Source organism: Pteropus alecto, unplaced genomic scaffold, assembly GCF_000325575.1.
Source record: "Pteropus alecto unplaced genomic scaffold, ASM32557v1 scaffold106, whole genome shotgun sequence".
Classification (NCBI taxonomy): domain Eukaryota; kingdom Metazoa; phylum Chordata; class Mammalia; order Chiroptera; family Pteropodidae; genus Pteropus; species Pteropus alecto.
In genome coordinates, this window is record NW_006442103.1 from 972,194 (window position 1) to 985,964 (window position 13,771).

The 13,771-nt window shown below is 39.7% G+C and overlaps 1 protein-coding gene and 1 pseudogene across 5 annotated transcripts in view; one reads left to right on the forward strand and one right to left on the reverse strand.

Moving 5' to 3' along the window:
- The window catches only part of RIPOR2 (RHO family interacting cell polarization regulator 2), a 103,955-nt gene that overhangs the window by 46,700 nt on the left and 43,484 nt on the right, over positions 1-13,771 (forward strand). For 4 of the 5 annotated variants that reach the window (XM_025052324.1, XM_006919527.3, XM_025052323.1 and 1 more), the window contains exons 2-6: positions 4,822-4,948; positions 7,893-8,048; positions 8,767-8,845; positions 10,295-10,318; positions 11,428-11,481. In XM_025052324.1, the coding sequence (XP_024908092.1) occupies positions 4,822-4,948; positions 7,893-8,048; positions 8,767-8,845; positions 10,295-10,318; positions 11,428-11,481 (440 nt within the window). Of the gene's footprint in view, positions 1-3,428; positions 3,804-4,821; positions 4,949-7,892; positions 8,049-8,766; positions 8,846-10,294; positions 10,319-11,427; positions 11,482-13,771 lie in introns of those variants that run through there. The other variant, XM_015595559.2, reaches the window with a different exon arrangement.
- LOC107196248 lies at positions 1,023-1,570 on the reverse strand (annotated as a pseudogene).

Here is a 13,771-nt window from a genome sequence, read left to right on the forward strand (position 1 = left end):
TCCCTGTGGTAACCACTAAACTATTGTCCGTGTCCATGAATCTCTATTTGTTTGTCTTATTAGTTTGTTGCTTTCAGTTTTATATTTCACATACAAGTAAAATCACATGGTTCTCAACCTTTCTATCTGACTTACTTTGCTTAACATGATAATCTCAAGATCCATCCAAGATCTTTCGTCTGAAGTTTTGCAGATGAAAATAAAGAAGTCAGTACAAAGCTCAGAACTCATAAGGACTTCAGAATTGTTCTGGTATAATCAGAGCTTATAAAACCCAATACATTATATCTTAGAAATCTTATTTCTCCTCTGCAAGACTTATAAAAACTTTATAAATACTGTGGTTACCCAACAGACTTATATGATCTTGTTTGTAAGCTCTCTGTCCTCCCCATTCCCTATTCTGGACAACTCCATATGACTGCAATTTCAAAAAATAATTTTGCATCATACAAATAATACATAAATACATTTCTTTAGTAAAAACGAATACATTTTTACCACCACTCATTCCCATCTCTGCAGAGAGTCTGTCAGTGTATACTTTTAGAACTTTTCTATTCATGGACCATATATATATACATATATATATTTTTTTAAACATGTTGACATCGTACTCTGTTTTGTTTGTAGTTCGTCCTGGGGGTCTTTCTATATGGGCATATTATTTTTAACTGCTACACACTATTCTATCCCATGGTTATGTCATAATGTATTAGCCATTTCTGTAACGATTAATGTATCATTTCCACTTTCCCTATAATGTTGCCTGCCATGAACATCCCTCTGTATGCCTTTGTGAACTTGAGTTTAACTCTACAGGATATACCAAAGAGTAGCTGTGATGCCTTAAAGAATCAATAATCTTTTACATTTTAAACTGATATTGCCAAATTGTCCTGCAAACTTCGGGTACCACCTTACACGCCCTCTACCACCAGAGATACTGCAGTTCTACTGTAGTCCTTTCTTTATTTATTTGTTTATGTTTTTACTTTTATTAGCATTTTTTGATGCTAAATTTACTCCTGGGCCATAAGTTTTTGTTTCTTCAGTTTTCTTCTGGGATATCTTTTTCTTCTGTGCAACTTCCTCTTCTGGTTTAGGAACAATTTGCTCTTTTTCAGTAAGGATCATCTCAGTGTGGCAGGGAGAGCTCATGTAGGAGGGGTTAACCCACCCACGAGCTCTCTAAGTTCTGTGCCACATCTTGGGAGCTTGATTCACCTGGATGTGCTCAACGACCAGAAGCGACCAGAGAATCTACATCTAAACCCTTAAGTTCAGCACTACTCTCCGCATTTTTAAGCATGTGCAGCAAAACTTCAGCATTCTTTTTAAGCCACCGACCCTGTGTCCAGCCCCATTGTTTGGCCTGGGCACACTGACCAACTCCACCATTGTAATGACAGAATGGCACACATTGCTTCTGTAAAGTGACATCCTTCAGATACTTGGTGGATTTTCAGATAGACATACCCTTGATGGCCTGGGCAGTTACACAAGTCTTCTTAAAGTGAGCACAAAGATTTGAACCTCTTGATTTGTGTGATTTCGTGAGGTTTTCTGGGTCAAGTAAATAGGGAACAGTTTTTGAAGGTCATCTCAGGCCACTTACATACGGGAAGAGGAGCTGTAGTCCTTTAGGTGAAGGCTTTTGGTCCCAAAGAGCATCTGCAATTAAAATGCAAATGAATCTGGTGGGAGTAACTGGTTCTAATTCCTTAAAGCTTGAAAATGAGTATTGTGGCTTCTGTGGAGGTTTTGCTGGAAGATGAGTAAAGATCAGGTCTGTGGGGCTTCTAGGAAGCCACGGAGCTGCCTGAAGACTTAGGGTGCCAAGAGGTGGGAGTGGAGTCCTCAAAAAGCTGATCACAGAGAGTTGCAAAAGAACTTGGAACTGGGGAAGGGCTGAGGAAGCTGGAGGACTAGCAGCAAAGTACTCCCCTCCCCCATTTCAGAGTTAGAGGTGGGGAGGTGTTTTATATGCTCTTGTCCCTGATACCTGAGCTCTACTCCATCCCAGCCTACTCCTTCCTTTCTCCAAGACCCTAACTTCCCATGGGGAGCGGGCTTGCTCACTTGTTTTATGACTCTCTTTGGGCCCTGCGTCAGCCTTTAGGGCAGTTGACAGCAGGATAGAGATCTCAGCGTAAACCAGCTCTTCTCCAAATTCTTTCCTGACTGATAATCATCATTTCTAAGACCAAAAAGAAAACAGAACATTAAAAACGCTTACCCAGACACGTTCCTAGTGGTCATCCATTCAACGTGTAAATAATGAAAAGCTTCTGAGGTTTTACTCACCCCAAAGCATTTTACAATCTTAAAGAATCCAGGACTGACTTTTGTTTTGTTCTCAAGAAGCTTTCTTACCTATTACAGAAAAAGAAGAAAAATTATTGCACAATCTGGCTCATGTGTTTTACTCTCTCGTGTTTGAATAATTTAACAAAACATTAAACTTTGCAAAAACAGGCTTATTTATGACAGAATAGGATATTTTAAAAGCTGGATTTGAGAAATTGTAGCAGATTATTTTAACTAAATTTTAAAAGTGTCAACCAACTCAGCATCATTTTTTTTCTTTGCTGAGCATCAGAATCACCTGGAGACCTTTTAGAAATCCCAATAGCCAGGTCAAATTCCATAGTAATTAAATCAGAATGCCTGGGAGTGGGAGCTGGTCATCAGTACTGGAGTCGAAACTAGTGATCCAATGGATTAGAGGGGGGGGGGAAAAAAGCTTTTGATTTAAAAAATATGTTTTCTAGAAATTCAAGACAATCATACAGTTAAAATATTTCAAATATTTTGTCTTTCCTGTGATCGAAGAGTTCCAATATGTAGTAGACCTATTGAACAATAACGTAGAAAGTGAGATACAATACTAATAAAATTTTCCAAATTGAGACTTTAATGTCGGGTTTTGGTTATATAATTATTGAGCACAGAAAGAATATGAACTATGGTGTTTTCTTGATATTACAAGTTTGCATGTGACACAAAGATAGCAAGGCACAAATATAAGTATTTTCCTTTAGTAAGCAGCAGAGCATTTAGGAGAACCTCACTAAAGATTTAAGTGAATTGTGGTTATTTTTGAGGTTTGGGAGTGGGGAGAAGTAACCAGAGAGCCTTATTTGCAACTGCATTTTTATCTTGCCATTCCCACCTGCCCCCCACCCACACTGGATAATAATTTTACTGCATGTACATACTTCTACTTTATTACCTTAAAACTTCTAGAGAATGCTCCAAAACTTAAGCTACCCTTCCTCCCCACACTCCTACCCTATCCATACTAGATGGGGTGGGATTCCTGTCCTACCCAGAGGAAAGAGCAAGCCTGTCGCCTATGGCCAGTGAGTCAGCACCTGTCCCCTACAAGAATGCATAGAAACCTCAGAGCTGCTTTCTTCTGGAGGGAGTGTGGAGGGAAGTGAGAAGGGAGGGAGGGGACTTAAAGCCCTGCAGCGGCATGGGGAAGGAGGCCACTTGTCCTCTCTGGGAAAGGACTCACTCGGACCTCCTCCCTTTGCAGAGCCACTTTGAATAGCTTTGAGTGGGGTCTAGTGAAGGTGGCTCTTCATCGCTTCCGGATGGACTACCAGAATTCTGCTGCTGTCGTTTCTCAGCTTTTCTTGCTGGCTGGGTCTTTAAAGGGCAATTGTTGATGCCCTTTGAACTCACCAACGTGCTGTCTGATCACTTTGGAAGTCTTCAATCTGGACTGTAGCTGCCTCTCCTTTCTCCTGCAAGCCCTCCCCTTCTCTGGACTGAGGTCACCTGCTAAGACAATGGTATGTGCTCTGACTCTTCCTAGGGCAGTCCCCTAAAGCAGGGGTTCCCAACCCCCGGGCCAAGGACTGGTACCAGTCCATGGCCTGTTAGGAACCGGGTCTCACAGCAGGAGGTGAGTGGTGGGCTAGCCAGCAAAACTTACCTGTATTTGTAGCCACTCCCCAGCACTAGCATCACCGCCTCAGCTCCACCTCAGATCATCAGGCATTAGATTCTCATAGGAGCACCAGTCCCCAGTGCCAAAAAGATTGGGGACCACTACTCTAGGGGAAATAACCTGGGGCTTCTGTCCAGCTGAAGTTGTGTTTGATAGTGTATCTTGGTCAGTCGTGTTAAGTTTTTAGGGAAGAGAGCAAGTGACTGAACTGGGGTACGCTTTTTGCTGCATTTTCCTTTCTTGTCTCTTCTCTGGGGTTTTTAACCTAGATTATCACTGCATTCGTGAGAGCTCTCTTCTTATTTTCCACTGCCACAATAGCGACATGATCTATCTTTGCAAGGATACATAAGGGCAGAAAAAGGGAGAAAAAGTTTAAGTAAGTTCATCTCTAAAGAAACCTCATGTTTTTAGTTTTATGACTTCTAAGTGTAGAATTGTACCCTACGTCCTGACTGTGTTTTCATTGTGATGCAGGACCTGGCTGAAACTTTGACTTGGCCTATTTCTTTGTTTTTGCTGTTGTTGAATGGAAGCAAATATTAAAAAGTTTTCATGTTTTTTTGAAGGCATAGTCGAACCTTTTTTTTTAATCCCTGAAGGAGTCCTAACATGACTGATAATTGTGTGTAACTTATTTTTATTTATATCTCAGGAGGTAGGTATCTTTTCTTCTTCACCTGAGAGCTGAACCCTTTGGCTTAGGAAGAACGTGGCAGAAAGAAGCTTTACAAGCATCTAACGGCCTCATGACTCACCTCATCTGACCTCGTGCCACACTTTTTCTCATTGTTGACAAGCTTAGTGTGTTTTGTCTGAACCTGCCTGTAATTTGCCATTATCTTGCCCCTGTCTTTCAGGACTACCAGCCCGACTCCCAGAAATCATGTTGGTAGGATCCCAGTCCTCCTCCCCGGGAGGGCCCAATGGCATCATTAGAAGCCAGTCATTCGCGGGGTTCAGCGGCCTTCAGGAGCGGCGATCCAGGCAAGTCGTGTGTGGGTCTTTCCTGGGATGCAGCTTGAGAAGGATGTGAGCCTTAACACTATAAAGAGGATCAGTGTGTGCAGGCGGCCTTGTCAACACACGCACATGTTATTTTAATCTCTTTGATGAAAAGGATGCAATATACCAAAATGAAGTTCTGTGGTTTCTTTTCTATCATTTAGAACTCCTCCTACAAAAAAGATGGCTGAAGACTTAGGATAAGCTACCAATATATGTGGATAGCTCTTCCTACCCCTACCCCTAATCCCCCCCACCTTTTTTTAGGTCTTTTGATAAGTATTGTCAAAGTGCCTCCACATATTAGAACCCATTTATCCTCTAACCAGCAACAACAGATTTGCTTTTTCCACACATTTATTGATAACCAAGCATTTTCTAAAAATCTTTTCTAGTATCTTGTCATCTCTAATAAGGTTAAATGTCCTTTCATAAGTTTTTTTCCTTTGTATTTATTTTGGGAATAACCAGTTAAGGCATGTCTACTGCCTATTTCGGAGGTAGATATTTGCATTTTTTCTTAGAGAACGATAGAGGCTTTTTTAATATATCCTTTGCAACACCGTACATGCTTGTCCTTTTCTTACTTGTTTGAATTGCTACCTTTTTTTTTCTTTTTACCTTTTGACCTCCTTCACCCGTTTAGTCCACTGCCCACCCACACCTCTGGCAGCCACCAGTCTGTTCTTCGTATCTATGAGTTTCTGCGGTTTTTTGTTTTGTTTAGATTCCCTGTATAAGAGATCACAGGTATTTGCCTTTCTCTGACTTATCTCAGTATAATGCCCTCAAGGTTCATCCATGTTGTCACAAATGGCAAGATTTCATTCTGTTTATGGCTGAATAATGTTTCATTGTATATACACACCACAGTTTCTTTATCTATTCATCCATTGATGGACATTTAGGTTGCTTACATATCTTGGCTGGTTTAAACAATGCTGCAGTGAACATAGTGCCTAGATCTTCAAGTTACTGTTTTCATTTTTGAACAAATACCCAGAAGTGGGAATCCTGGCTCATATGGGAGTTCTCTTTTTAATTTTTTGAGGAATCTCCATACTATTTTCCATAATGGCTGTACCAATTTATATTCCCACCAACAGTGCACAAGGGTTTTCTTATTCTCCACATCCTTTCCAACACTTGTTACTCCTTGTCTTTAAGAAAATGGCCATTCTAACAGGTGGGAGGTGGTTATCTCACTTTGGTTTTGGTTTGCATTTCCCTGCAATTAGTGATGTTGAGCACCTTTTTATGTACCTGTTGGCCATCTCTGTGTTTTCTTTGAGAAAATGTCTACTGAGGTCCTCTACCCTTTTTTAATCAAATTGTTCGCTTTTTTGCTATTGAGTTCTATGAGCTCATTATGTATTATGGATATAAACTCCTTATCAGGTACATGATTTGCAAATATTTTCTCCCATTCAATAGGTTGCCTTTTTATGTCGTTGATGGTTTTTCTTTGCTGTGCAGAAGCTTTTTAGTTTGATGTAGTCCCACTTGTTTATTTTTGCTTTTGTTGCTTTTACTTTTGGTGTCAGATTCAAAAAAAATCATCGCCAAGACCTGTGTCAAGCAGTTTACCGCCTTTGTTTTCTTTTAGGAGTCTTATGGTTTCAGGTCTTATGTGCAAGTCTTTAATTTTGATTTAATCTTTGCGTATGGTATAAGATAGTAGCCAAGCTTTATTCTTTTGCAAGCTTCATTCTTTAGTAACAGTTTTCCCAATGCCATTTACTGAAGAGACTATCCTTCTTCATTGTATATTCCTGGCTCCATTGTGGTAATTGACCACATATGCGTAGATTTACTTCTGAGCTCTCAGTTCTGTTCCATTGAGCTATGTGTCTGTTTCTATGCCACTGCTATGCTATTTTAATTGCAATAGCTTTGTAATACAGTTTGAAATTCCACCCCTTTTTGAAGCACGTTTTCATTGCATCCCGATCTGGGAGACTGTTTGGTATGAAGTTATGCAGTGTATAAAGTCTGCCTTTGCAGATTGACTCCCAGGGAGCAGATGTCATTCAGACATGGGAAAGTTAGTCTTGTAGTTTCCCTGGAATTTCTTCTCATCTAAAATAAGACTTAGAGGAACTCAAGAAAGAAATCATAGGTAGTGAAATAGGTAACATGGAGTAAAGTTTGTCTTCAGTTTTTCTAACATTACAAAGGTCTTATGCTCTGAGGGGCCTAATGTGCTTTGACCTGCATTGTCCACTATGATGCACGTAGTGATAGCAGAAGAAAATAACTAATAATTAACCTGGAAGGTGCACAACACATACCCGACAACTCAGAGGTCATAGTTGATAGCTGAGTCAGAGAGTGGTTTGACCTCTTGGTCTCCTAGTCAGATCAGTAGTTTGGTATCATCAGGTATCACATCTCACCACTGCTGGCTTCTGCCAAACAGAGATGTTGAGTTTTATGTAATATCTACACACAATTTACAGCATTAAAAATAAAGCTTAAGAAAAAGCTGTCAGTCCAACTCTATGTGTTTTTCTTTACTTTAACAGTATAAGAAATTAGCCATTTGTCATGCTTATGGCCCGTTATCAAAAAAGTATTCATTTGCATATATTTTTAGTTGCTTTATATCCTTTTGCCTGCTCATTATTTGCACCTGGGAGTGTTTGTCCTTGACTTCAATGGCAAGATACGTTTTCACTCAGAGCGCACGTTACCTGAAGCACGTTACCTTCTTAGACTTGGGGAAGCCTCTGCCCAGCAAAACTTCCAGATTTCAGCAGTTTAATCTAATACCAAGAAACTAAATGTAGGATGGCTCAGATCTATTAATATACCTTCCCCAAAACACACACATACAAACACAAGATGATTAAAAGGCATTTATTTTGTCAAATCTTTTTAGATGCCCTAGACTCAAAATTTCTGCTTTTCTTTTCTCTTTCCATAGATGTAACTCCTTCATTGAAAATTCCTCTGCTCTCAAGAAGCCACAGGCCAAACTGAAGAAAATGCACAATTTAGGACACAAAAACAACAGCCCTCCCAAAGAGCCTCAGCCCAACAGAGTGGAAGAGGTCTACAGGGCCTTGAAAAGTGGACTCAAGTAAGAATATCAAACTAACAATGCACTGAACATTCTTCTTTTCTAAAATGTTGGGGAGGTGGGATGGGTAAAAGAAATCTTATGAGATCATTTCTAAATGTCTGTTTCTGTACTAGATATTTTATTCTTGCACCATCATCAAGGAAGCCTTAAAAAAGTCCAGAAAATGTGAAATGTGTTGGGTTTCTACTTGGTGTCTGTGACATTGCAGGAGACTTGAAATAGTAGTGTTTGTATGGAAACCTATATGGCATTGCCTTCTACTTAAACCATGGTGGGCAGGCAGATCTATTTAAAAGACTGCTGAAGAAGGATTGTGAAACCTTCACAAGTATATTATAGGGACTGTTTACCCAGAATAAAACTTCCCCAATGTGTGATGACACATCTACAGTTGGTATTATATTAAACTAGACAGAGTTCTGTGGGCCTAGGCCCAGGGCAGACTCCATAGTCGTCTGGCCTTTCCTTCCCCACTGGTTCTTCTGTTCTGGGCTTCCAGCCTCATAGGGGTTCTCCTGTTTGACCAGCTGGATAGTGTCAGATACAATTGCTAAAGCTTTCAAAATGTTGAGAGATTGGGGAAATACAGCATCTCTTCTCCCCAACTCTGCCCTCCACAGAGCAAGGTTCGGACTCTTAATCCCCCTTCAGAAGGGCAACATCACCAGATTCCACTTGACAGAGTTAATGATTACACCTTGTCTTGTCTTTGCAGTGAATATCTGGAGGGTCACCAGACAGAGTTAGACAAGTTGACAGCTCAATTAAAAGATATGAAAAGAAACTCTCGCCTGGTAGGTACCATCCAATCATCAGAATGTTAACATGATTTTTTTTTTTTTTGGCTAAGTATCTTCTCCTACTAGATGGGGATGGGAATGAGGAAGAACCGTCAAGAAGAGCAGATCCAAGGGGTGAAGTACTATCTGCTTCCTGCTGTGTATTTTAATGCTTTATACTTAAAACATTTAAGTATTTTCTAAGCACGTTTATACAAATCAACTTTATAATCAGAAAAAACACACTCCTTATCACTCCCTCCCTTGAATAACAAAAGGAAATGAAAAGTTGGAATTTCCCTAGCATATTATGAGTACATAATTTGGAATCCAGAACTGTTATCTCTGATAGTTTAAAAATTAAAAGGTAGTGATATGGGAGAAGGAAGGGAAGCTCAAGAGGTAACTGTTAGGAGAAGCTGGCGAAGTCCTTGAGCCAGTTCAACTACACATTGTATTGTTTGAGGTGCTTGCAAATTTCTTCTATTCTAATGAATTGTGACAACTTGTCTGGTTAGGGAGGTGTTTCTAATTTATACACTATTTTAAATGATTTTGTTCAGTTCTAAATGATAACACACCTTAATGTTTCAGGGCATCAGAAAGCCCAGGGAGGGTCTACATATACCCAGGAGGTATAGCTTTCCATAGATAGATGGGCTAACATGCACACTGCTGTTCTTTTCAGAGCCTAGAGGTTACAACCTTCATAGAAGTTAAGGGTTTTACATTCGAACGATGTTAGAGTATAAAGGCCCCCCTCTACATGGAACTCCTGCCAAATGGCCTTCAAAGTTTTTGAATGCCCTTGAGCACTTCAATGGCAGCCAGTGTTGTTCCTTGGAGAATAATAGCAAGTGGTAGGAGAGGCTTCCACTAGGATCTAGCATTCCACAAAAAGCCTTTCCTTGGGGGATATGGGAATAGTGTACCAATTCTACTGTGGTACTGTGAGCACAATTCTACTGTGGAAATGAACTTGCTTTAAAAACATTTTGTGAAAAGCGTATTACCGCCCTCAAGGACTCTTCTTGAATACCAATTTTACATGTTTAAACAGGAAGGCAAGTAGTTTTTAACACACATATCATTGCTACATTTTATGGTTATACCAGTTATTTTTTAAAAATTAAAGAATGAACACGAATGTATATGTGCCTGCCCCTCAACGTATAAGAAAGGAGAGCTCGAAGCTATGAAAGGCTTAGTGCTCCCAAGGGGCAGAGAGGACTCGGTGGAATTCCAGAGACATGGGGTATAAATAAATAGGGACTCTTAAAAGTACTTTTACTGGTATTTAAAATAACCGGGAGCTTTACATGTCAAAGGACCCAGCAGAACTTTACGAAACTGATCATTATTTCACTGACCATGCAGAAATACAGACTAAATTTCTCTGTTAATATCAGTAACAATTTTGAAGAACACATGTTTTAATCCAGATATTCCTTTTTTTTATTTTAGGGTGTGCTGTATGACCTAGACAAGGTAAGTTATTGTTCTGCATTGGGATAATTACTACAAAATAATAATAAAGACACCCTGTGTCCTTGACCAGTGCCCCCCTCTTAGGTACAGTAAGATCCTAGAGAACTAATGATTTTTCTAATCTCAGGAAAGTTCAAGCTTTTATCTAATGAGTTTGATAATTAAGTACTATGATCTACAGATCCAATAACGTGTTTAAGGTCACTTTCGTAAAAATGCCACCTTGTTGTAAGGTGTCTCAGTGTACTGAGAAGTTTAAGAACTTTGCAAGTGCTTGGACATCCTTCCCTGTCTTCTCTCTAATTATTAACTGTCATATATCATCAAATCAAGACATCTTTGATTGGAAAACAAACCGTTCTTTTATGTGCCACTAAGAAAAACATGATTCCAATTAAACTATGACACAGTTCTTTAGTTCTTTCTTTTCACTTAAAATTTGTGTTTTATATTTAGTGACAAAACTCTTTTAGTCCTACTAAATGTAATTTTTTTCTTAGTTATATATGATGCTGTCTCTTTCCATGCCTTTCTCTATATACAATACCTTTAATGCTGAATCACAGTATAATCTGTTTGCAGGCATTTGAAAGGATAATTAAATTTAATGCATGTAATAATAATATTTATAACTCAAATGAAGAGATGACACATAAACAACTGTGATTATCTTTGAGCATGCACAGGCAGTAGCAATTGTAAAATGCACCTCAATTTCAGAGACACTAAAATGTGGAAGGAAAAAAGTTCATCTTCGAGCTGATGAAATATGTTATTATGAAGGAATTTACTTACACTCCAATATAATACTGTCCTGCCAGAAATCCAGTGCATCCCATTTGATAGGCCTCCTTTGATACAAAACATAAGGTTCCAACAACTAACTCAAGTTCATCTCTCAGAATACTTATTCAATATTTTTAAAAAATACTTTTCAAATCGATGCTAGAAATCTCTAAAATAGCAACAAAGATAGGAAGAGAAGGGAAATATTTAGCCTTTTCTGGTAGCATATTTTTGAGTATGAGATGATAAAGGTACTCTCACACATCTAGGTCAATTGAACTGTAAATGGCTGTACTTTTTCAAACTTCTTCTTTTAATTCCAGCAAATTAAAACGATTGAAAGATACATGAGACGCCTGGAGTTTCACATTAGTAAGGTAATGGAACTTCCTGCTGTCTTCGCCTCTGTTTTTCAGTTCTTTCTCACTGATTAATACATCTTTGGCTGGAGCATAGCCTCTGGTCTATGGAGAATTTGTTATCGAATTGAGTTCTAAGCTGGTTAGCAATTAAGTCTTCCAACAGGCAGTAAAGATGCTGAATAAATGAGATTGGGGAGCCTAGTAATCTGGCACAGCTATGACTCTACTTCACTTCGATAACAGCGACTGAGAACTCCCCACACAGTAGTGCACGGCATGCCTGGTGGAGGGCCGACCATCTTGGGATGGTCTGGTGAGAGATAAGACTGAACCACACTGACCCTACAAAAAAATGTCATGCTTCCCTAACTTCACAGTCTGGTCCACAAGCAACATGGTACCCCATAAATGTCTCCACGAAGGCTTTTAAAGCACTTAAAGACAGCTGTCAGTACTTCCTTAAATCTTTCTCAAGTTCTTAATTCCTTCTCTTCTTCATGTGGCATAGTTTCCAGGTACCTTTTCATCTGCAGTGCCCCACTGGACATGCCCCCGTTTGTCAGGGTCCCTGACATCCAGCCTTGAGACCCACAGATAGCTCATGGATGGTCCAGCAAGCCTAGTGAGGAGCAAGACTATCACCCCTTATTTTGAACACAGGAGATACTGGTACAAGCTAGAAAAAGTTCCCCTTCGGGAGCAGCTAAATCACACCAGTCACAATTCCTGTTCCCATTCACACCAATCAGCCTCTCTTCCAAGTGGAGAGACTGGAGGGTTTAGCAGATCTCTCCACTGGGAGTCAGAAGCCTTAGGTTCTAGTCCCAGCTCTGCCATGTATTTACTGGGCTATACCATCTATGTGGACCTTGGGTTTGCACTCTGTGAAGTGGGGCCGGAAGGTGAATATATTCAATCTCGATGATCCTTTCCTTTTAAAATTCTGTGATGATTTCGTATGTATATGCTACATTCCCATTTTGAAAGATACCTGTTACTTAGGCAAATCTGAAATTTCTCCTGTTTCTGCTAAACCCAATAAATAAAACAATGACTAAAACCCAATAAATAAAACCCAATAAATAAAATCCATTAGAAGGTATTTATGTGGCAGGCAAGCTTTGACAAGTTACTCTGTTTAGTTTGAAAAACAGCAAGAAAACAAAGTTAGTATTTATCCATCTGTGTTAATCATTGTTAGATATGGCAATCCCAGTGGTTATTAAAGGTTGTTAGCACTGTCTTTGCAGCACCATATATACACGATGCCTAACAAATTATATTTAATTGAATGAATCAGTTAATTTATTTGATGAGAGCCACTGCTGACTTTTAGGTAACCCAGATGCTTGCCTAAAGATGGGCCAGTGTCTGCTCAGATATATGCATAGTTATCCTTTATCCTAAAGTTTAACTCCATTGGCTAAGATAGGTTAATATTTAATGAAAATAAAGATTAAACTTTTCTTTAAATGCAAAGCAATATACGAAGTCTTTAGGGCTAAAGCAGTGGTGGAGAGAACAGTTTCCTTGTTGAGGGGATTATTATCTCAGAGACTCTGGCATCTTCAGTGGTGGACAGAGTGTTGAGGACCATCTCCTAGGAAACCATTGTTGCAGGATTCTCGAACAGAGAGATGGGACACTGAGGCTATAAGCAAGAAACAGTGTTTATTGATGCCGGCACTGGCTCAGCAGATTTTTATCCAAAAGCTGAGCCCTGATTGTAACATGGTGAGCAGTTTCATACAGCCTTGTACTTCCACATTCCTACACAGCTATAGATATTCCATATAAGGAAAAGTAGAACATAAGGAGAACATTAATTGACCGCCAAACTATAAGGAAACCCGCTTAATCGTTTAAGCGGGTTTTTGGATTGCCACGTCAGCCACAGAGTCCTGGGATGGGGGTTGCAGTCAGGAACTAACTCGTTCCAGCAGGAAATGGTCAGGCAGGGTCAGCCTGCCACACCATAGAGGTGACACTGTCTAGCAGGCACCAAAAGAGATATCACCTTTTGTGTTTCTAAAAGTTTTGTGGGGCACCTCCCACATCAGAAAAATTTGCAATGTTTATTTAAAATTTCAGATTTTGGGCCCAGCCCTAACCCACTGAATCAGCATCTCAGAGTAGAGTCTGAGCACCAGCATTAACAAGCTCACCAGGTGAATCTTAGCTTAGTTTCAGAGTATAAAAACCACCCTCTATGCCAATCACCAACCGAAAGCTATTATCAGTGGATATGCCACCACTTGAGCCTTAGACCATCCTCTTAATCAGAGACAAATCCATCGACCCCAAA